This window comes from Dendrobates tinctorius, unplaced genomic scaffold, assembly GCF_039654945.1.
Source record: "Dendrobates tinctorius isolate UK_male_01 unplaced genomic scaffold, ASM3965494v1 ptg000019l, whole genome shotgun sequence".
In the NCBI taxonomy this organism is placed as follows: domain Eukaryota; kingdom Metazoa; phylum Chordata; class Amphibia; order Anura; family Dendrobatidae; genus Dendrobates; species Dendrobates tinctorius.
In genome coordinates, this window is record NW_027361687.1 from 85,714,740 (window position 1) to 85,739,177 (window position 24,438).

At 46.2% G+C, this 24,438-nt stretch overlaps 1 protein-coding gene across 1 annotated transcript in view; it reads right to left on the bottom strand.

Moving 5' to 3' along the window:
* The window catches only part of LOC141083084 (embryonic protein UVS.2-like), a 384,344-nt gene that overhangs the window by 41,773 nt on the left and 318,133 nt on the right, over positions 1–24,438 (bottom strand). The window contains exon 2 of the mRNA XM_073567254.1: positions 754–788. Coding sequence (XP_073423355.1) covers positions 754–788 — 35 coding nt within the window. The remainder of the gene's footprint in view (positions 1–753; positions 789–24,438) is intronic.

Consider the following 24,438-nt stretch of genomic DNA (forward strand, 5'->3'; position numbering starts at 1 on the left):
AGGCAAAAAATCCTCTAAAAAATCATAAAAAACAACTATTAACATGAAGGGTGCCACAAAAATGTATCAGAACTGTACCAACTGGTAAAACCAAAATATAGGCAATAACAAAAAAGTAAATGGCTTTATTGTTCCCCAATTTTGTCTAATATTGCAGAAGGAATCTGTCCAAATGATCCACCCATCCACCTAAGTAGTTTATCTTTCAGAGAGCAAAATGAGAATATAATGTTGTTTACACCTTCCCCTAGGCAACCCATTGCTCCCTCACTGGTATATCTCTGTTTTAATTCAAATGCAAGTTAAACTTAAGTGCTCTGGGAGTGTTAAAGCACTTACCAAGCCATTGTCTCCCTTAATCTATTTCCTACCCAGTCCCACCTTCTTCTGCTTGATTAGCAACTCACTGGATGCTGTGCAGTCAAGCCAGTGAGCTGTCAGTCAAGCGTCAGAAAGTGTGCCTGGGTGGAGTACAAAATCAAAGAGACCGTACTTGAGAAGTGCTCTGATCATGCCCCGAGCACTTAAGCTTCATTCAGATGTGAACTAAAACATATTGCATAGGGGAAGGTATGGATAGTACTCATCTTTCAGAAAGCAAAATGACTATATACACAGTTTCAGAGGTGATGGTGGTGGATCGTTCTGATAAATTCTCTTTAGCCAAACTAAACTAAGGATTAAAGAATGGAGAAGACATGAAGAACACTTCAGAAAAGGCTTTTCTAATGGGGACATAATAATATATCTTACCTGTAGAGGTGAAGGAAAACTGGTCACGGGTCCCACTACAAAAAGTAATAAAAGGAGGATTATTTTCACATCCATGTTGTTATTTTTATAATATTGGAAGGATTTGTCGAGATGCATGCTAACCTTCATGTCAGGTCTGCTTATATACATGCATCTATCCAATCACAAAGCAGAAATAAAGATATCTGCAACGGTCTGAAGAAGATCCGGGAACAGATATAAGCCTGTTATAGATGTATCATTATTTTTAAATTTTGACTACCATGGAGAAGTTCTTTAATTCGCTCAGCAAGTCCAAGTCTACTGATGGGATTTATAATTTTGTGACTGTCTCAAAACTGACTTGAAAAAACAATGTTTACACCCTGTCACTTATACATATTATTTTATTAATTTATTTCTATAGATACATTTATAATGTCTCCTTTACATGTTTTAGACTGCAGTAACCTAGAATGTTCATAATCTATAGAATTTCCACTTTGCAAAGTTCCTTTCACTTTTAGTAGTCAGTGATATCTTTGCTGTGTAGTGATCTGGATTTTGTATGGAGAGGGCTCATTTATTTTTTACGAGACAATATATTTGGGTAAAACTTTTTTGAATGGAACATGATATCTCATTAGTGAAATGTAGTAATGGGACTGATGATGAAGATCCTATTTTTTGTAACTTTTTAAAACCTATATATGATTTCAATTTGTAATTAGAAAAAAACACATTCTTTTTATTCTTCACTTGGTGACTTTCAGCACAAAAGGCCATAGTTATCATTTGCCTTCCTTTCACATTTTTTTTTAAGTCATATGACATTCGTTAAAGTTTTATGTGCAAAATTCTTCAAAATATGCTATACTGGAATTTTAATTAAAAAATGAATTTTATTTTTGTCTTTGACTTGTTTTGCAACATTTTAGAGTAAAAAATCTCACATGCAACATTTGTGCTAAAATATCTGATATAATGATTTGCGGATATATTTGAGTGGAATTAAATTCAACTTGACAATTGCAAAAATCTCTATTTGTCATTTTTTGTATTTTGCTTTTGTGCTTATTCAGCAAAATGGTGGCTGGCTGAACCATAACTGACCATCAAAAGGCTAAAAAATAAAGAAAATACTCTGACTCACTTTACTGCTCCCCTTCTGGCACCTCCGCTCTGCACCATCCTGATGCATCTTTTTATCACTGTTGCACTGAGTCTCATCCCATTAGGTCAAGATTTCTAGCTCTGATAAGTAGAGATGAGCGGAAACGTGGAAGTTCAAGCTTGTTGGATTCAGTTGAACTTTATTCCAAAGTTCAGTTTGGGTTCCCGAACTTGACCACTAACCCCATAGCACAGAACTGGGATCAGAACATTTGTGTGGTAAAATAGCTGTAAAATGGTCATAAAAGGGTTAGGAGGCTAAAAATAGAAGGATAAAGGGGGTAAAGCTGGTTTCACATTAGCGTATCTGTGCGCAGCGTATGATCAGCATAGATCCATATGTTGTACACAGGGACATACGTTTGCATCACTTCGCATGCGGATGCATACGCATGCATCGTTTCGCGGTATGCGGCGAACGCAGCATGTTGCATTTTTTGAGGTGTCAATTATGCGCAGCCATGCGCACATAGATGAGTGCATCTAAACGACGCATTACTGTCTATGGGAACACATTGGTACACAAGGACATGTGTACACATGTGTTCGATACGCATGCATGCTTCATAATGAGCAGGTCCAGGAAGTGATTTTAGTTGCCAGCTGTATAAAAGGAAGTGTGGACACTGCGGGGCCATTACTCTCCAGACTTTGGATGTGAGCACAAGACTGCCTATGTGTGTTTTTTTCTGTTCCTTGTAGACTGTTTGCTGCTCCGATCCTGGTTCTGCCTTCCTGGTGCTGCCATTCTGGTGCTGCCTTCCTGGTGCTGCCGTCCTGGAGCTGCCTTCCTGGTGGTGCAGTTCTGGTGGTGCCTTCCAGGTGCTGCCTTCCTGGTGCTGTCGTCCTGGTGCTGCCTTCCTGGTGCTGTCGCCCTGGTGCTGCCTTCCTGGTGCTATGCTGCTATCTGTCCTGGTGCTGTGCTGCTTTCCCTGTTCTGTGCTACCTGAGTGCTGTGCTGTTGGACTACTGCCTGTAATGTAAGTATTGGTGTTTTTTTTTTTGTTTGCTTCATTGTGTTTGGCTCTTAACAAGTTTAATTTTTCTTCTCTCTTCTTCTCTCTTCTTTTCTCTAGTGTTTCACTTGACTGCTGCCTGCTATTACAATATGTCCTCCAGTGAAGCTTCTGAGAGTGGCATGACGCCGATTATGTAATCATATTTGATATACTGATTGGTATGTATTGACTGGCAATATTATATATGTGGTAAACCATGTATTTTCTTTACAGGTACCTTTTAGTGTGGAACAGCAGGAGCAGTCGAATGGAAATGAATCTTCTCAGGGTCGTCGGCCTCAAGTTTCTGAGGAGGAAAGACGAGGAGTAGTCTTTTATTTATCAGAGCTGTAATTGAATTTGTTTTCAGATTTACCTACAATTTTTTTTAATTCATCTATAGGTTCCTTAACGTGAGGAAGGCAAAGCAGACATTGACAATGACCAACTAATTCAATCAGTGCAAGAGCGAGAAGCTTTGTGGGACCCCTGTGGTCATAGTCATTCCGACTCAACATGGATTCGACGTCTCTGGGAAGAAGTGTCAAGATCGCTGCTGGCTAATTGAGACCATGTCATGCCACATGCCAGGAAGGAATTTTGTAAGTATTCCAATGTGGTCTGACATGGTAGTGAACCTGTTAATGTAGGTGCATTGTTTTACAATTATTTTTTTCCCACTTCACAGTGAAGAGAATAAGAGTCTGTTGGCTTTCAATGAAGGATCGCTTCAATAAGGACATGAGAGGAGAGTCGGGTTCGAAGTGGTGCTGCTCCAACAATCCGAAAATATAAGTACCATTGTTAGCTTTTGTTTCTGAGGCCTGCAGTTGCTCAGCGAACGTGAGCATCTTTTGTATTGTCTTACTATTATTCAAACTGTTTATTTTTTTTTTACAAATGTTTTTCATTTATTTTCCACACAGAACCACACAACCTTGATTATCCTCTGTTGGAGTGGCCCCTCATCAACCAGTCAATGAACATTCCCAATCATCCACCAGCGATGGAGCAACCAGGCAGGTTTCACAGGCTGGGGAACAGGCAGCCAGTCCTTCTGGTTTTCCTGTCTCCCAGCCCTCTACCACTACTTTACTTGGGTCTGCTCGCCAGCATCAGAGGGACTGGGAGATGACAATCATGCCCGAGTTTGGTCACTTAAGCTCTAACTTTCAGGATGGGATTAAGGTGGTTGTAGGTGCACAAACTTTTCCAGGAAGACCACAGATGCCTTGACAGCCTGGAAGTCAACCTTATTAGACCAGTGCAACATTATTTTTCTGCCATAGAATGGGGCATTTTGGAAAACCTTAGTCCTGAACTTCAGCTGTATGTGATGAAAGCCTGTGTTAGGCGTGGGGTTCCTGTCGCTGCACAGCAGGAATCCCAAGCCTTGCCTTTGGCGGTCTTCCATTCCTCTTCAGCCACAGAAGAGGCTGCTCAGCTGAATAGTCGATCCCGGCATTCTGCTCAGACTAGCACTGTGGGTTTGGTGGCTGCTGCCACCTCTGGTCCAGCTATAGCAACACATGCTGGTCAGCAGCGAGCTACTCCAGGGACTAAGTCCTCCTTTCGGTCTACTGAGCATGCCCGTGGGACAATCTCTCATTGGAGATCAGAGGTCACATACTCAGGTCCTCCAGCTCGGATTGGACCATCAGGAAGGTCCCGGAAGGATGCTGCTATAAAACGCTCGCATGGCTGCTCGGCCATACGCTAGTATAGACTCTTGTGGCTTATGGTGTGTATGATGATGGATGTTTGTGACTGCGAATGACTCATTATGAAACCTCTACCCTTGTGTTGTGAACTTATTTTCTGGTCTGCCTCTGGTTTCTGGTGAGGGAGCTGGTTGTGCTGACAGAGGAGTTGTGAGTTCTCTTTCCGGGCTCCCTCTGGTGGTGGCAGGAGGTAATGAAGCTGATCTAATTAACAGACACCAGCCACCTGATAATGAGGATGAGGACATCTGGAGTCTCAGACTGGATTTAAGACAGCCGACTCCCTATTCCCATGCTGGTGATTTTTTCCTGCCTCCTGAGGTCTTAGTTTCCAGTCCAGTTCCTGCCTTCTCAAGCTAAGTGTTCTCTGCTAATGTTCACATTTGATTTGGTTTGGTCTATTCAGCTTTTTGTTTGTTCAGCCAGCCCCGGCTGGGGCTGTGCTGAATTTCCATTCTTATGTCACTGTAAGTGCCAGTTTGCTTTTTGTCCCTTATTAGATTGGCCTCTTTTTGCTCTGTTCTCAGAATATGCCAGAGTGCTGATATAGTGGGAGAAGTCTAGTGACTTCAGGGTTTTTTTTGCTATCAGAAGTGTTGGACATTTTTGCAGGGTTTTTTGGCATGATTGCAGACAGTATCTTTCCTTTCCTGTCCTTTCTAGTTAGTGTGGGCCCCATCGTTTGCTCAGCCTATTTTCCTACCTGTGTTTGTGCTTTCATCTTGTCTCACCATCAATACATGTGTGGGGGGCTGTCTATTCCTTTGGGGTCTGCTCTGGGGCAGTTTAGATTTCCCCTTTTCTTGCTTTAGGCTTATTTAGTCCTCCGGCTGTGATGAGGCATCTAGAATCATCCTAGGTACGCTCTACGGCTACTGTTAGTTGTGTGGTCAGGATCAGGGGTCTGCAATCCACGTAGTTACCAACCTCTCTGGTTTTTCTGTGACTTGGCTTGGTCTTGTTTTCCTCCTCGGTGACCCAGTCATAACAGAATCACCAGCCATACCGCAGATTCTAGGGTACTCAAAAGCAGGAAAGAATTGTTAAAAAAAAGAAAGTGTCAGAATTTTTTTTTCATATATGTGTTTTTTCTTCTTTTTCTCTGGGGCCATAGGAGGATTTTTTCTCTAATGGAGAGTAAACAATTGTCTGATCGTGTGGAGCAGCTCGCTGCTGAAGTGTGGGGAATTCCCGCCTATGTCACTCAGTCACATGCTATTGAACCAAAGATCCCTACTCCTGATGTGTTTTCTGGAGATCGGTCTAAATTTTTGAATTTTAAGAATAATTGTAAATTATTTCTTGCCTTGAAGCCTTACTCAATGGGGAGCTCTGTGCAGCAGGTTAAAATTGTCATCTCCTTGCTGCGCAGTGATCCCCAGGATTGACACCAGAAAATCCTATTCTGACTAACGTGAACGCATTTTTTCAAGGGTTGTTGCATGATGAACCTAATGCTATTGATCAAGCTGAGAAAACCCTATTGGCATTGAACCAGGGTCAGGATTCTGCAGAGTTGTATTGTCAAAAATTCAGAAAGTGGGCGGTCCTTACTACATGGAATGATGGTGCATTGGCAGCTCTCTTTTGGAAGGGTTTATCAGAGACCGTAAAAGATGTTATGGTGGGATTTCCTGTTCACTCTGGTCTTGATGATTCTATGTCTTAAGCCATTCAAGTTGATCGGCATTTATGTGAACATAAAACTACACGAGAGGCGTTGCCACCTTTTGAGCAAACGTCTGAACCTGTGCAATGTGGTAGGGTTTTGTCTAGGGCGCAACGTCAGGAGTTTAGAAGGCGTAATAAGCTGTGTTTTTTCTGTGGAGACACCTCTCATACTATTTCTGTCTGCCCTAAACGAGAGAAATGTTTTGCACACACATTTGCTTCGGCAGTGTACAACCTAAGTTTCTTTTGGCAATTACTCTGATCTGCTCCTTATCCACATTTTCCGCTAAGGCTTTTGTAGTTTCAGGAGCAGCATTTAATCTGATGGATTTGGACTTAGCTAAACGTTGTGGTTTTCCTATGATACCTCTGCGGACGCCTATTCCTTTGAGGGGTATTGATGCTACTTCTTTGGCGGAGAATAAACCTCAGTTTTGGACCCAGGTGATAAAACGAGTTGCCCCAGACCACCAAGAAAATTGTAAATTTTTGGTGCTACACAATTTGCATGATACTATTTTCTGGGTTTTCCCTGGTTGCAAACTCATAATCCAGTTTTGGATTGGAAATCTGTGTCTGTGGTGAGTTGGGGTTGTCAGTGTTTTCTTAGGGACACACCTATTTTCTTCACCTCGCCTCAGTCTCATGATATTCCTGTTTATTTGGCTGATTTTTCTGATGTGTTTAGTGAGAGTAAGTCTGCGTCTTTGCCTCCTCATAGGAGTTATGACTGTGCAATTAAGTTGATGCCTGGGTGCAAATTTCCCAAGGGTCAGCTTTTCAACTTATCAGTACCTGAACATGATGCTATGCGATCCTATATTAAGGAGTCATTGAATAAGGGTCATATTAGACCATCCTCTTCACCCTTAGGTGCTGGCTTTTTTTGTGGCCAGGAAAGATGGTTCATTAAGACCTTGTATTGACTATCGTTCCCTTAACAAGATGACGGTTAAATATCAGTACCCATTACCCCTGATGTCTGATTTATTCTCCAGAGTTAAAAGTGCCTGCTGGTTTACTAAGCTTGACCTCAGGGGGGCATATAATCTTATTCGCATCAAGCACATGGATGAATGGAAGACGGCGATTAATACTCCGGAGGGACATTTTGAGTACCTGGTGATGCCTTTTGGGCTCACTAATGCCCCTTCTGTCTTCCAATCCTTTATGAATGATATTTTCCGGGACTTTGTGGATAAGTTTTTGATCATCTATCTGGATGATATTTTGATCTTTTCCAGTGATTGGGATTCTCATGTGGAACATGTCCGGACTGTGTTCTGGATTTTGAGGGAGAATTCCCTGTTTGTTATGAGATCAAAATGCCTCTTTGGTGTACAGAGGATTTCATTTTTGGGATTTATTTTGTCTCCGTCGACTATTGAAATGGACCCAGCCAAGGTACAGGCCATTTATGGTTGGGTTCAGCCCACTTCTTTGAAGGCTCTCCAGAAGTTTTTGGGTTTTGCTAATTTCTATCATAAATTTATAGGTAATTTTTCTGGTATTGTCAAACCACTGACTGATCTGACCAAGAAGGGCGCTGATGTGCTGAATTGGTCTCCAGAGGCTGTCTCGGCATTTCAGGAACTTAAGCGGAGATTCACGTCTGCTCCGGTTTTACGGCAACCCGATGTCTCACCTCCATTTCAGGTGGAGGTAGATGCTTCTGAGATTGGTGCAGGAGCTGTTTTGTCCCAAAAAGATCCTGTGACTTCTAAAATAAATCCCTGGGCATTCTTTTCTCGAAAGTTATCCCCATCTGAACACAACTATGACATAGGGAATTGGGAATTGTTGGCCATGAAATGGGCATTTGAAGAGTGGAGACATTAGTTGGAGAGAGCTAGACATCAAGTTGTGGTCCTCACGACCTCGATAATTTGATTTCTCTGGAGTCAGCCAAATTTTGTGGTCTCTTTTCTTCCGGGCACTAAGAATGTTAAGGCAGACGCCCTTTCTAGGAGTTTCATTGCTGATTCTCTTATTGTTACCGAGCCTACTACCATCCTAGCTGAGGGGGTAGTTCTTTCTGCCATTTCGCCCGATTTGAGACGCGCCCTGGAGAAATTTCAGGAGGATAAGCCTGAGCGTTGTCCTATGGGAAAATTGTATGTTCCTGACCAGTGGAGGAAGAGAGTGATGTCTGAAGTTCATTGCTCTGCATTGGCTGGTCATCCAGGTATTTTTGGTACCAGAGATTTGGTGAGTTGGTCTTTTTGGTGGCCTGCCTTATCTCGTGATGTCAGACCGAGAACAAGTCCCACAGGACTGCACAAAATTCCTAAACCCTGTTCTCGTTCTAGTGAATTGTTGATGCCCCTGCCGGTGCCCAAGAGGCCATGGACCCATATCTCAAAGGATTTTATTTCTGATCTTCCTGTCTCTCAGAGAATGACTGTTATCTGGGTGATTTGTGATAGATTTTCTAAGATTGTCCATCTTGTACCATTCCCAAAGTTGCCATCTTCCTCAGAGTTGGTGCCCTTGTTTTTACAACAGGTGGTTCGGTTGCATGGGATTCCTGAGAACATTGTGTCGGACAGAGGAGTCCAGTTTGTTTCCAGATTCTGGAAAGTCTTTTTTTCCAATCTGGGAATTCAGCTATCTTTCTCCTCTGCGTTTCATCCTCAGACCAATGAGCAGACTGAGAGAACAAACCAGACTTTGGAGTCCTATTTGAGATGTTTTATATCTGCTGATCAGGATGACTGGGTCTCATTTTTGCCCTTGGTTGAATTCGCGCTAAACAATAGAGCTAGTTCTGTCACTTTTATGTCACCCTTTTTCTGTAACTTTGGGTTTCATCCTCGATTTTCTTCAGGGCAAGTGGAATCTTCAGCCTGCCCAGGTGTGGACACTGTGGTAGAGAGAATGCAGCAGATTTGGGACCAAGTGGTGGATAAGTTGTCACTCTCTCAGGAAAAGGCCCAGCGGTTTTCCAACCGGCATAGGACCATTGGTCCCCGGTTTAAAGTGGGTGATATGGTTTGGTTGTCGTCAAAGAATATCTCTATGAAGGTTGCGTCTCCTAAGTTCAAGCCAAGATTTATTGGACCTTATAAGCTTTTGGAGATACTTAATCCTGTTTCTTTTCGACTGGCTCTTCCAGTTACGTTTAAGATCCATAACGTATTTCACAAATCTCTGTTGAAGAGGTTTGTTGAGCCAGTAGTTCCTATGGCGGCACCTCCTGACCCTGTAATGGTTAAAGGCAATGTAGAATATGAGGTAGCGAAAATATTGGACTCTCGTTTGGCTAGACAGAGACTCCAGTGTTTGGTGAAATGGAAGGGTTATGGCCAGGAGGATAATTCTTGGGTCTCTGCCTCTGACATTCATGCCAATAGATTGGTTCGCGCTTTTCACCGGGCCCTTCCTGATCAGCCTGGTGGCGTGGTGAGGGTTCGGCGACCCCTCCTCAAGGGGAGGTACTGTTGTGAACTCATTTTCTGGTCTGCCTCTGGTTTCTGGTGAGGGAGCTGGTTGTGCTGGCAGAGGAGTTGTGAGTTCTCTTTCCGGGCTCCCTCTAGTGGTGGCAGGAGGTAATGAAGCTGATGTAATTAAGAGAGACCTGCCACCTGATAATGAGGATGAGAATTGGACATCTGGAGTCTCAGACTGGATTTAAGACAGCCGACTCTCTATTGTCATGTGGACCCGTCCTGTGTGACTCGATCAGCAGGCCGGTAACTAGAACAGCAGGACGTGGCACGTGATACTGTCCTGTGTGACAAGGCTCGCAGGCCGGTAACTAAAAGAACAAGACAAAGGGAAAGGAAACAGTTACAACGGTGGGCCCTGCCATAGGGAAAGGGGACGTGGAGACCTCCTGCACTTCCCTGAGTCAGCGTCCCCAACGCTCCTAATGTTGCCTATGCCGGTTCCGCACCAGGCGCTGATCAGGAACCTGTCGCCCTAGCATACCCTACACCTATCCCCTGCTAGGGAGCTGGGTGGCGCAGGCACGGGCCCCACCGCTGCGCCAATACACACTAAGGAAAAACACAAACAGGGAAACACCACTTAGCTTTACTCTGCTGCACTTGCTTCTGGCAACAGAGTCGACCACCTGCATGCAGCTCTCCTCCTGAATCACTGCCACCAAGCTCTGTCAGAGCTACAAGGAAATCCCCTATGACTCCTTTCACACCAGGGCTAAGACAGTGCTGCAAGGAGCGCCCTCCAGCTCCTTCCTCCACCAAAGATGGTTGAAATGAACACTGATTGCAACACCTGTGACTCTTTTATAGCAGAGCCAGCAATCACACCTGCATTATAATCATGTGCACTTAACTAAAGAAACTAGAGTGCAATGACGCTCACCAAACTTAGAACAAACGACACCACAGTGCAATAATCCTAATGGCCACCGGGGCAAAAACCAACCTTAAGCACAGCTTAGGAAAAAAAAAGGTTACCTGTGCGTTTTATCAGTCCTGATCCAGCATGGATCAGGACAGTACCCTCCCCTTAATGAGGGGCCTCTGGACCCTCAAGACCGCTCCCCATCAGGGAACCACCTACAGCAGGGATGCCCAGACCCAGAGTTCACCCCAGCAACTACCTGCATGTCAGGTTGATGAGAAACGAGCCCTCTGGTATTGGCAACGTTTGTTCTGGAGGCAACACACATCTCCGAAGCTCTGACCTGGGGAACGGTTGTGTATGTGTATGTTTGGTATGAGCCAGTAACACTCCACAACACACTTCCACTGGATGTTTTTTGGTGGCCACCCATACACGCTCGTTCACACACAGGTCTGGACCTGAATGTTTATTGCCACTTGTTCGTTTGTAACTACTTGGAGAAGTCTTTCTGGGATTGACAACAGAGGCATCCCCTGTGTCACCACACCCACACCCCCGCACCTCACCAAGGGGTACACCACCCTCCAACCTCTTCCACCACGAGCTCTGCGCCTCCCAGGGTTGGCCAATGGCAAGTGTTGAGACTTGCCCCTACTCTCCTGCAGCACATCTGCTGCCCTCACCGGAGAGGAAGGGGTCCGTTGAAGAGAGACGGCAGAGACAGTAGTTCCTAGGCAGCCCACCAATCTATTACCGGGTTGTGTCTCTTCAGCTAAGGGAGGCCTAAAACAATAGGTACTGGCATTCCCTTCAAGACGTAGCATGTAGAGATGAGCGACTTTGCCTTTTTTGGGTCGAGTCGGGTTTCATGAAACCCGACTTTCTCAAAAGTTGGGTCGGCCGATTATTGTGAAAAGTCGAAGGCCGACTGAAACACGAAACCCAATGCAAGTCAATGGGGAACCAAGGTCGGCAGGGAGTGGAGGACAAGAAACACACCTACAGTGCCCATTTTAATGCCAAAAACATCAATTCTTTTTACTTAAGCTTGTCAGCCTTAATTTACTTTATAATAATAGTTAGGCATTGAAAACTGGGGGTTATTTGGCTAAAGTTGTGGGGGGGGGGTAGGGTTGGCTCCAGATTTTCATGGGCCCAGGGCCAAAGAGTGTCAATGGGCTCCTTTAACACATGCCACAATTCATGATCCTCTGATATGGCAGAGAAATAGCGGTATAGTACAATGAAAAATGCTTCAATTCTTACATCTCATGACTGATATCCATTTTAAATTCTCCAATAGCTCCAAAAATGGACAGTATTACTACATACAATACTATGGCCACCACATAGTGCGCTATACAGAGTAATGAGGCCCATATATTTTTCCATACAGGATGATTGGTCCCATATAGAGCTGAGTAACTTTGCCTTTTTTTGGGTCGAGTCGGGTTTCATGAAACCCGACTTTCACAAAAGTCGGGTCAAACGAAATCGGTCGATTTTTGTGAAAAGTCGAAGGCCGACTGAAACACGAAACCCAATGCAAGTCAATGGGGAAGCAAACTCGGCAGGGAGTGGAGGCCAGGAAACACACCTACAGTGCCCTTTTGAATGCCAAAAACATCAAATCTTATTACTGAAGCTTTTCAACCTTAATTTACTTCATAATGCTAGTTACGCACTGAAAAATGGGGGTTATTTGGCTAAATTTGTGGGGGGGGTAGGGCTGGCTCCAGGTTTTCATGTGCCCTGGGCCAAAAAGCGCCCCTTTAACACATACCACAACTCATGATGCTCCGATACGGCAGAGAAATAGCAGTATAGTACAATGAAAAATACTTCACTTTTTACATCTCATGACTGATATACATTTTAAATTCTCCAATAGCTCCAAAAACGGACAGTATCTTACTCCATACAGTATTATGGCCACCGCATAGTCAGCTATACAGAGTAATGAGGCCCATATATTTCTCCATACAGAATCATTGGTCCCATATAATGTTTGAAACAGTATATGATGAGCTCCACATAATGCTACAGTATATGTTGGTCCCCATGGATGAAGCAGCACTGTCTTATGGGACCAAATAATGCTCTATATATAATGGGCCCCATTTCTAATGCTCTAGTGTATAATGGGCCCTGTAAATGCTGCTCCAGTGCCTGATGTCCACCTTTGGAATGTTCCAGTGTATGTTGGGCCCCATATATCATTCTCCAGAGTATAGTGCTCCCCAAAAATTGCTGTCCCAACATTGAAAACAATTAAATAAGTCTCCTCAAATAAGTCTCCTCACTAGGGAATCCCTCTACTGGTCTGGGCGTACAGACGTGATGTCATTACGCTCTCTGATCAGAATATCACTGTCAGGAAATGCGGAAGACGTCATGGCTGTAGAGCAGGGAGAGGTATGTATTTCAAATTTGCAAGTGCTGTGATCCAGAGCAAGCAGGGGGGCCCACTCGTTGGCGACGGCACTGGCACAGGGCCCCTCATAGTACAGCGGTGTGTCTGACGGCGGGTGGGCCGAACCTGCACTTTCAGCTGCACCTTCCTTTTTGTCACCGTGTAAGGTGGTACAGTATATGGGAAGGGTAACCTGAGTTTCATCTGGGTAACATTCAGGCAGTGTAGAGTGCGAAGGGAATGTAGTGGTCTGGGTCAATGTACCAGCAGAATCATCTAGCAGTGGCTGGGCCTCAGTGCACTTGTGGTGTCCCCAGGAGTACGATCGCCACAGTGGCATTAACTTCCTTCTAGGGAGTGTGATGTCATGCTTGGGAGCAACAAAGGATCTCTCTAGCAGTTAAACCAACACACAACACAGTTCCCACTCCAGGCCAGCAGGGAGACCTCTGAACCTGACTGCTGAGGAGCTGCTGTCTGTGGTCGGGAGGAGGTAAGTTAGGGCAGTCTGTGAAGGAAAGGGGAAGTGTGTGGACGTGAGAAGGGGAGCTGGAGGATGAGCAGAGTTAAGGCTCACTCCTAGCTTGAGCGCATGGTCCGGATTCCGGTCTCCGAGTTTGTAGGGACACTGACGTTCCTGCAGCAGAAACCGGAGGAAGTAGCAGCTGTAAATGCAATGTACCCAACTAAGGCTCAGAGGCCCCAGTATCGATGTGTGGGAGCCAGAAAGAAAAAGGCTACGGCTGCCTGCCATATGAGAAGGTTCCAAGAGAGAGTCAACAGGGGGAACTTCATTGAACTCAGCACTGCGAGTACCTCAGATAAGCGCTAGAACTGAGGCCACACTACCTATCTGCAGAGAGAGAATTCCAAATTGGCTTCCAGGCTGACCAACTCCTTCTCCATCTGTACTCTGGGTCCTGGACGGCACTTACCAAGTACAGGTAAAGGAACTGCACGACTGTGTCTGTCCTCTTTCTCCTGTGCCTGGCACACGGCTCTGCTACATCCTGCACTGCACACCATCTACCAACTCTTTCATGTGCCCTGCGACAATGGTCATACCTGTGCAGGGCTTCTACATCTTAGGCCTCTTTCACACTTCCGTTTTTTACCATCAGTCAAAATCCGCCAGGTTTTGAAAAAAACGGATCCGCCATTTTTTTGCGGCTTTTTCCCCATTGAGTTGCAATACTGGCAGATCTTGACGAATGGCCATCCGTTGGATCCGTTTTTGTGAGGATCCGCCAATTTTTTTTCATCCGCCGGCATGCCTGGCCGGACCTTGCCGTTTTTTTCGTTGGTGGACGATAAAAATTCTCTCTCTCTCTCTCTCCTTCCTGGCCAGTGGTTCCTTTAAAAATCTTCATTTTGTGGATCCGTCAAAATAAGGATCCTGTGCCATCCGTTCCCATCAGTTAGGAACGGATCCGATTTTCCGCCTTTTTGGCGGATTTTAACTGAAACAAAAAACTGAAGTGTGAAAGAGGCCTTAGCTGCACCACAACTTCTGTCCCAGAGAAGCGCCCCTGCAGCGCTTTTCAATCTACTCAGAAACCACAGGTGGCGTCTCGTATCATTCACCTATAAACGTAATTCACCCCTTTGCATGGACGCCCAGGGCCACGGAACGGGTCACCACCACTGTGACACATCCCAGGGAGACACCGTCCCTGTACCGATTAACCCCACTGCCCTGCCTGGCTACCCACACTCCATGTCAGATTCATCTTGGACTGGGGAATTCACGATTTGACTTGATAACCCATGCATGGTATGATAGAAAGAGCTACATGGACTAATGTTAAGTGTGGCCTGCTGCATCATTCACTTTGGGTGGGGGTGCAGGAGACAAGGAAAGGGGTTCTTCCTGACCAGGTGCCAGCACTTGACGACTCAGTCCTTGCATTTTTTGAAACTTCAGAAAAGGAGGGCATATTTGCTGGAGTCTGTTTCAGCAATGTAAGCCCAAACCAGTTCCTCATGCTTCGGCTTTAAAAACGGTTAACCTACTCCCAGAAAAGGTAGCCTTCCAGGCGTTCCGTAGACAGACCATGACGCAGGCTCAACACCTCCTGCCTTAGCTGCTATTGTGCTTTTGCCACTACCAGCAGATGCACCACCACCATCAGCACCAGCTGGCCCCCCCTCGCCCACGTCCGCGGCCTTTTCCACCAAACTTCCAAATTTAGCACAAAATAGACACAAAATAACATAACATATATGGTACTGTATCAGAAGCGTACAGCTCTATTCAGTCAAAGGATAATTGTCAATCTCCATATATATTCCATCAGTCACACAGAGACACTCCCAGGTTCAGTATGGATTAGACAAGAATATAAAAAGTAGACAAAGTGTATAGTATCATCAGATAGCAGGTATATATAGCATAGTTTAAACATTAACAATGCACGTCTATATATCATGAGTAGTGTTGAGCCACCCCGCTAGTGTTTTGGTTCATCGCACAGGAGGCAAGTTCGTCGAATGTTCGTCGAACCACACTGAAAACAATGGCAGGAAAACACAAACACATACTAACACATACAAAACAATTACAAAACACTTTAAAAGGTGTCCCAAAGCTGACAAAATGCTCAGAAGCCAAAAATAACATATGGAAAAGGGCAACTACATTTACAAAAGAGGTGGAGGAGTAAAAGGAGGAGGTGGAGGAGACACAGATCAAGGCTTGTCATGCCCTTATGTAGTCAAGAAAGTCTGGACTAAAAATGTAAAAACCAAACCAAAAAAAACAAAATCTGAAAACGAACACGATCATATACCGTCGTACTTCCCACCAATAAATTATGGCAACTGGCGATGGGCGGCGTTATTCCCATGAACCTCCAAACAGCGTCCATGAAGCCAAAGTGTTTGCCTTCCGGGGGCAGTATGATTGCGAAGCTGAACCTTAAAGGAATGTCCAAAAGGGCACCACCAGGAGTGGAGCCTGCGGCTTAATTGGACTCCACCCGGGAAACCACAACCATGCCACCTCAAAAAAAGATGCACACATTGAAAGCTTTGTCGATTGTGTGTGGTGAGGTATGTTCGTTTGTAGTTGTGCTAGCGATTTGTCAGCTTTATTACGTTAATGAACGAGACTCCGGCATGCCCCTGTGGTACGCGTAAAGCTTACTAGAGGGATACGCGAGGCTCTGGCACGCGCGATCGAGCAATAACAGGGCTATCATGGCCTTCCATGTCCGGGGCTACATGCGCGCTACATTGAAAGGACCATCTTTTGTCTCTTACAGGTGCAGATAACCCGCTGAACTCCGTTAGTGATGGGGATCAGGGATTCCAATAATTCGCCATGAACGATGATTTCCCAGTAAGTGCAGGTCAAGAGCCTGATTTCGGCCTAACCGCCATTCCAGAAAAAATGCAAAACATTATGTGTCCAAACCACAGGTGCTGTAGCTTGCATAACAGCTCTGCAGAAGTTCTCAGGCCCAGTATGGATTCTACAAGATTCGAGAAAGTTGATAAAGGGTACATTTTCACCGGATAACACGTATATATGTTGCATAGTTTACACATTAAAAACCTATGTGTATCGATCAGGAGGCAGGCTCAGACGGTCTCAGGCCCAGTATGGATTAGACCAGATTGTACAAAGTTGAGATAGGGTACATTATCACTGGATAGCAGGTATATAGAGCATAGTTTAAACATTTAAAATCTCCGTGTTCTCTGCATGGATTGCACAACAATCTAAAAACTAGAAAAAAGGAAATGTATTTCAAGCGTACAGCATGATACACTTTTGGTGGTATTTTTAAATCTTCATTTATATTTCTGTCTCAGTAAGACAGCCCAGACTCTCTGCAATAGGAAATTAGATGCATACAATTATTTACCTAAAGTCTAGTGATTGCAGAAATCTACGAATTACTATTCACGAGAACAACTTCCGTCACAATTCTCAGAGGCGATGCTGACCCTCAATTAATTAGTGTGTGGACACAGCAAAAACCTTTCTTTGTGAAGAAAGTGTTGCTGTATTGCAGTACCATTGATCCCATCGCTGTTACTCATATCCATCCAATTTTGATCACAGGGAGAGATGTAAACATGGTGCTCACTGCCTATCATAATCTGTCACGTAACTTTGGACTGCAAAACACAGAAGCCACAGGCCGTAGGCAATTCAATTGAATTGGCATGAGAGGGAGGGCACATTTAAAAATGTGCGCTGGAATGTCACACGTCTGTGGGTAGGAAAACTGTTAAAGCTGATGAGAAACCACCACTGCATCTCATTGTGAGTCGACATCCATAAGAAATGGAAGCCATTGATCATCTGAAGCTGGATCCCGGCCAGCGGGACAGGGCATAGCTACGTCTTAACCATCATCTTCTATCAGTTCACCAAATTTGAAGTGCCAGTCCCAGTGATGGATTTGACTGCCCAGACTACACAGCGGAGGAGCAGGGAGAGGTAAACATTGCAAATGCTGGGGCCCTGCCCAAGCAAGGGGGGCCCACTCGTGGACGTCGGCACTGGCACTGGGACCCTCATAGTACGGCGGTGTGTCTGAAGGCGGGTGTGCACCACCACCATCAGAGACACTTGATTGCTCTATGAGGGACCCTGTGCCAGTGCCCATGCCCATGAGTCGGCCCAGCCACCCATGGTTGCGTGCGCTCGGTGGTGACCCCGGCCATTGGGGGGAGGAGGCTGCCCAGTTAGGGAGGTTTACAAAATGGTATATGTTGATGTGGGACATTCACCTGCTGCTAAAGGCAAAATTGGTCAAGTCCCAGGAACAGGCGGACCAAAGAAAACAATTTTTCTGGCAACCTATGTGTCATCAGGGTAAGGTGGGACAAAATCCTTGGAAACCATGCATGGTTCATTTTAATGAAGGTTAGATCATTCACATTTTGGGTCGACAGACGGGTCCTTTTTTCTGTCAGTATTGATCCAGCAGCAATGAAAACTCTTTCCGATAGCACACTTGCAGCTGGGCATGCCAGCTCCTGTAAGGCATATTGTGCCAATTCAGGCCAGGTGTCCACATTAGCTGCCCAATAGTCAAATGGGAATGACCTGTGAGGGAGAACATCGATATGGGAGGAAAAGTAGTTTGTAACCATAGTTGACAAGTGCTGTCTCCTGTCACTTTCAATCGATGCTGTATTACCAGTCATGTGAGCGGGAATTGAAAAATCAGTCCACAACATGGTCATGAAACCCCTGTCTCCAATGCCACATCTGATGTGTCCACCACCAACACCGCTTCCAAGTTGCCCCTGGCCCCTACGGCTCGTGTGAGAACAATCACCGCTGCTGTGTGCTGGGAATGCCTGAACCAACCGATTTACCAGTGTAGCTTGTTTGTTAGCCAATATTAGGTCAAGGTTCTCCTGTGGCATGATGTTCTGGAATTTGCATTTATAGCGTGGATCCAGGATGCTGGCCAACCAGTAGTCATCATCGTCATCATTTTGTCAATGTGGGGGTCCCTTTTTAGGATCTGCAAGGAATAATCTGACATGTGGGCCAATGTTCCCGGTGTCAATGTGTTATGCTGTGAGGCTGCAAACCTCCGGAAGCTGAACCCTCAGGACCGCGACGACTAACCTCCCTTAGGCGAGCTGACCAGGTGGACCACCCCCTATACAGGGAGTGTTAGGGGCAGACCCAAGGGAGACTATCGCCGCGGAAGCTGATACCCGGGGACAACCGGAGGATGACGTAGGCAGGGGAAGGACTGGAGAACCGATGGGGAATGAAGACGATGACAGGGGAGACTGCTGTTGCCGCGAGGATGGAGGTGACCACCAGGAGGGATGCTGGAACAGGTAGCAGGACAGGAATGGAGCAGACCTGGAAAGGAACACGAGAGGGTAACTAATAGGCAGACTAGTGGGAAGTCAGGAGGAGTGCAAGGCACAGAGACAGACAGAGCTCTAGGAAGCGTGGACCCGATATCAGAGCGCGAAGCACAATTGATAATCAGGCAGGGAACCTAGGGAGAGGCTGCCTGATATAGGGCACGCAGGTGGACTTCCGGGTTAGGGAGAGGCGGAGAGCTGGGTTAGGGAGAGGCGGAGCCTAGGATCCGAGGGATAGGACGCCTGGTCGGGGGGCGTGTGCCTGCATACCTGGGGAGGAGCAGAGGAGGCGGGACGAGGTGACCGGAAGTGCTTGGTCAGCGTGGAGCCACGGGGGAGAGCGGAGACCGCCGGCATCATGGCGACAGGGGATGCAGCAGAGGCGGGCGGCGCGGCGGTGGCAGGAGCAAGGTCAGGACACGCTGTTGCGGCAGCGGTCAGAGCGGTGGCTACAGAAGCCGCAGGACGCGCCGGAGCCGGGGAGGTGAGCGTGACAGTACCCCCCTCCTTACGCCCCCTCCTCTTAAGGCCAGAAAGGAATCGGGCTAGGATACGAGGAGCCTGAATATTCTCGCGGGGCTCCCAAGATCTCTCCTCGGGGCCGAATTCCTTCCAGTCAATTAAGAAGAGGGTCCTACCTCTGGATCTTTTCATCGCAAGAATGTCTTTAACTTCAAAGACATCCTGTGCGGACACAGGCAGGGGTGAGTGGCCAGTGGAAGGGTGAAAACGGTTCAAAATAACAGGCTTCAAGAGAGAAGCATGGAACGAATTAGGAATTCTCAGCGAGGCGGGAAGTTTTAACTTGTAGGCCACATCATTGATATGAGCCAAGACTTCAAACGGACCTATATACCGAGGACCCAGTTTGTATGAGGGTTGTTTTAGACGGACACATTTTGAAGACAGCCATACTTTATCTCCGGGTTGGTACAGTGGAGAATCCAGGCGTCTTTTATCCGCATGTTTCTTGATCCTACCCTGAGCCTGATCAAGCGCGGTTTTGGTCTCCTGGCAGACCCTGGAGAACTCCTCGGTCAGAAGATCGGCTGCCGGCACACCCGAGACAGGAGGTACCGGCAGAGGAACACCTGGATGTTGTCCATAGACAATGAAGAAGGGTGATTTGGAGGAGGATTCACTGGTATGGTTGTTGTAGGTGAATTCAGCCCAAGGGAGTAGGTTGGACCAATCATTCTGGTGGGCGTTGGAAAAATGCCGGAGATAAGACACAAGGATTTGATTCGTGTGTTCAGCCTGGCCGTTGGTCTGGGGATGTTAGGAAGAGGAGAAGTCCAACGTTACCTCCATCATGCTGCACAGGGCCCTCCAAAACCGTGAAGTGAACTGAACCCCTCTGTCGGAAACGATATGTTTGGGGAAGCCGTGAATCCGGAACACATGGGTGATGAAAATCTTCGCCAATTCAGGGGCGGAGGGTAAGCCGGGCAGAGCAATAAAATGGGCCATCTTAGAAAACCGATCCACCACGACCAAGATGACGGTGTGACCAGAAGACCGGGGCAGATCAGTAATAAAGTCCATTGCGACGTGCTGCCAGGGGGCCGAAGGAATCGGAAGCGGGTGTAAGAGTCCGGAGGGTAGGTGCCGTGGGACTTCGTTTTTGGCACACGATGGGCACGAGGCGATAAAGTTTCGGACATCTTGACGAAGAGATGGCCACCAATAAAAGCGAGAAATGAGAAGGAGTGTTTTCTTGAGGCCTACATGGCCGGCTAGTTTGGAGGCATGGCCTCAACGTAGTACTCGTTTCCTCTCGCTTTCCTGCACGAAGGTCTTACCCGACGGTAATGAAGTCAAGCTAACGGGAGCGACCGTGATGACCTTACTGGGATCCATGATGTGCGATGGTTCCTCTTCATGATCCGAGACCAGAAAGGACCTGGATAAGGCATCTGCTTTGAGATTCTTGTCACCAGGATGGAAATGCAGTTCAAAGTCGAAGCGGGCAAAGAATAGCGACCACCTGGCTTGCCGGGGATTAAGTCTTTGTGCTGACTGGATGTATGCCAGGTTCTTGTGGTCGGTGTAGATTTTGAACGGATGCACAGCTCCCTCCAAAAGGTACCGCCATTCCTCCAGGGCCAATTTGATGGCAAGCAACTCTCTGTCACCAATGGCGTAGTTTCTCTCCGCGGAGGAGAACATCTTCGAGAAAAAACTGCAGGTGAGCAGACGACCGGAGGGAGATCTCTGGGAAAGAACCGCCCCTGCTCCAATGGCTGATGCGTCTACTTCGAGAATAAAAGGTTTGTTGACCTCAGGACGATGGAGGATGGGAGCCGTAGCGAAGGCTTGTCTCAAGGCCTGAAAAGCATCCTCAGCAGAACCTCCGCCTCCTTCTTATCGAAGACGTCCAAAAAAGCCCAATAGGCTGATGGAAGATCAGAGGAGGCTACAGTAAGAGGCGTGAAGTTCTTCGGTAGAACGGCAGACTGACATCTATCTTGACAAGACTGTCCCCAGGGCAGGATGTCCCCGGAGCTCCTGGAATCGTAGGTCGATGCGGGTGGCCAGGGAGATCAAGTCCTCCAGGGAGGCTGGAGTATCACGTCCTGCTAACTCGTCTTTAATTCGGGCAGAGAGTCCCTGCCAAAAGGCTCCCACCAAGGCCTCATTGTTCCACCCCAACTCAGAGGATAGGGTACGGAACCAAATGGCGTACTGACCTACCGAGAGTGCCCCCTGGTGGAGATTAAACAGCGCGTCGTTAGTGGAGACTAAACGACCTGGTTCATCGAACACCTTCCGAAAGGTGTCCAGAAAAATAGACAGCTGGGAGACAATGGGATCATCTCATTCCCAGAGCGGGTTTACCCAAGCCAGGGCCTCCCCCTCCAAGTGGGACACGACAAAAGCAACCTTGGCCCGGTCAGTGGGATGCTGCAGAGGGGACAGCTCAAAGTGTAGCTGACATTGATTTAGGAACCCTCTGCATAATTTGGGATCGCCATTATAGCGTGGGGGCTTTGCTAGACGGGGTGGTGGGTGGGAAGCTGCTGTCTGGGGTGGCATGGAGGCTGCGGACAGGAGAGCCAGAAGACGGTTATCCACTGAGGCCATGTAGTTTAAAATGTGGGCCTGAGTGTCACACTGCTGTGCGAGCTCCTGCTGAAGACCCGCCATCTGAGGGGCGCTAGTGGGATCAGAGGTCTGTATGGATGACAGACGGGACTCCATGGACTTGAGGAAGGACATTATCCTCGCCTGGTTTTCTCATAGGAACAGGAGTTCCTTTTGAGTCGGGGTCCGGGTACCAGCGGGGTCCATGGCCTGATTATACTTTTATGCTGTGAGGCTGCAAACCTCCGGAAGCTGAACTGTTATGATTGAGTCACCGTAGGAGGAAAAAACAGAAATGCTAGCTAGTCCTGAAAACCAGAGAAGTTGGCAACTATCAGATTGCAGACCCCTGAACCTATCAACACAACTAGCAGTAGCCATGGGGGGTTCCTACGATGACCTAGACCCCTCGATCACAGCCGGAGAGATACATAGGCCTAAAGAAGGAAAGGGGAAATCTAACTGCCCTAGAGCAGACCCCAAAGCAATAGGCAGCCCCCCACATATAATGACGGTGAAGCAAGATGAAAACACTTACACAGACAGAAAGACAGGCTGAGCAAAGACAGGGCCCAATAACTACCTAGATAGGAACGGATAGGAAGGCTGCTGTCTGCAATCTGCCAAAACCCTATCAGAGACAAAATCCAACAAGCTGATATAAAAATGGCCCTGAAGCAACTAAGCTTCAAAAACTAAATCAGCACTCAGGTACTTTCAGAAGACAGAGCTCTAGGAACACTGCACACTCCAGCAGGGAGTAGCAGAATCCAAAAAGCAAGAAAAACAAAAACAAATCTTAGATGCAAAAAGGCAAAACAGAAAACTTAGCTTTAGGAGAGCAGGAATCAGACTGGTGTCCAAGAGTCCACAGAGAAATCACCCGCAGGGCAGAAAGGGCGTAGGCTGCCTTAAATCCAGTCAGTGACTCCACTCAGCCAATCGTCTTCATTAGTCCCAGGTGCCTGATAATCAGGCTCACTACCTTCCTTCACTAGAATAGGGAGTTAACCAGGTCTCAGTGACGGAGGGGAAAATGAACTCACAACAGTACCCCCCCCTTGAGGAAGGGTCACCGAACCCTCAACAACGCTACCAGGGCGATCAGGGTGAGCCCGATGAAAGGCAAGCACCAATCTTTTGGCATGAATATCAGAGGCAGAGACCCAGGAATTATCCTCCTAACCATAACCCTTCCACTTAACCAAATACTGGAGTCTCCGTCTAGCCAGACGGGAATCCAGAATTTTCTCTACCTCATATTCCAAGTTACCTTCAACCAATACAGGGTCCGGAGGTGCCACCTCAGGCACAACTGGCTCAACAAACCTCTTCAACAAGGACTCTTGGAACACATTATGGATCTTAAATGTGACAGGAAGAGCCAAACGAAAAGAGACCGGATTAATAATCTCCAAAATCTTGTAAGGTCCAATAAATCTAGGCTTAAACTTAGGAGAAGCCACCTTCATAGCAATATTTTTTGATGATAACCACACCATATCACCAATCTTAAACTGGGGACCAATGGTCCTATGTCGATTGGAAAACCGCTGGGCCTTTTCCTGGGAGAGAGATAACTTATCCACCACTTGGTCCCAGATCTGGTGCATTCTCTCCACCACAGTGTCAACACCTGGGCAGGCAGAAGGCTCCACCTGCCCTGAAGAAAATCGAGGGTGAAAACCAAAGTTACAAAAAAAGGTGACATCAAAGTGGCAGAACTAGCTCTATTATTTAAACAACCAAGAAAGTACCAAAGAGGACCCGTGGACGAGAGAGAACCAGACAAGACATAATCATAAATAGATATCTTTATTAATAATACAAGGTCAAAAAATTTGAGAGATTACCTTGTGAAAAGCCACTATATCTCTAACCCATCTCCTATTACTTTTTTATCAAACGCCAAAATAGGTTTGGGTTCTAAACCATGTGGACAATGTGTGGCATGTCCAAACATTGATAGGACATCAAATTTCTCAAATTCGAATAACACCAAGAGCTACGATATCAAATATTCAATAAATTGTAAATCAAAAGCAGTAATTTACTATGCAAGATGTCCTTGCTCTTTGATTTATGTCGGTATGACGATCCGACAACTAAAAGTTCGCGTTCGCGAACATGTACTAGGAATAATAGCTGCAAAAGAAATAGATGATATCTCTCTACTAAAAACTATCCCAAAGCACTTTAAAATTCACCATAATTGTGATGCTTCCTTATTGAGGATAATGGGAATAGATATGATACCACAGAATGAGAGAGGTGGCAAAACAAATAATCTCCTGGCCAGGAAAGAGACTAAATGGATCTGGACTCTTGATACAGTATCCCCAAAAGGTTTAAATGAAAATTTGAGTTTTATTCCTTTTTTGTAAACCTATAATTTTTAATCTGTTTTTAATATTATTGCTGCTATTTTATTAATCATATGTTTTTTATTATTTTTTAGTACTTCATTAGTACACGGCTATAA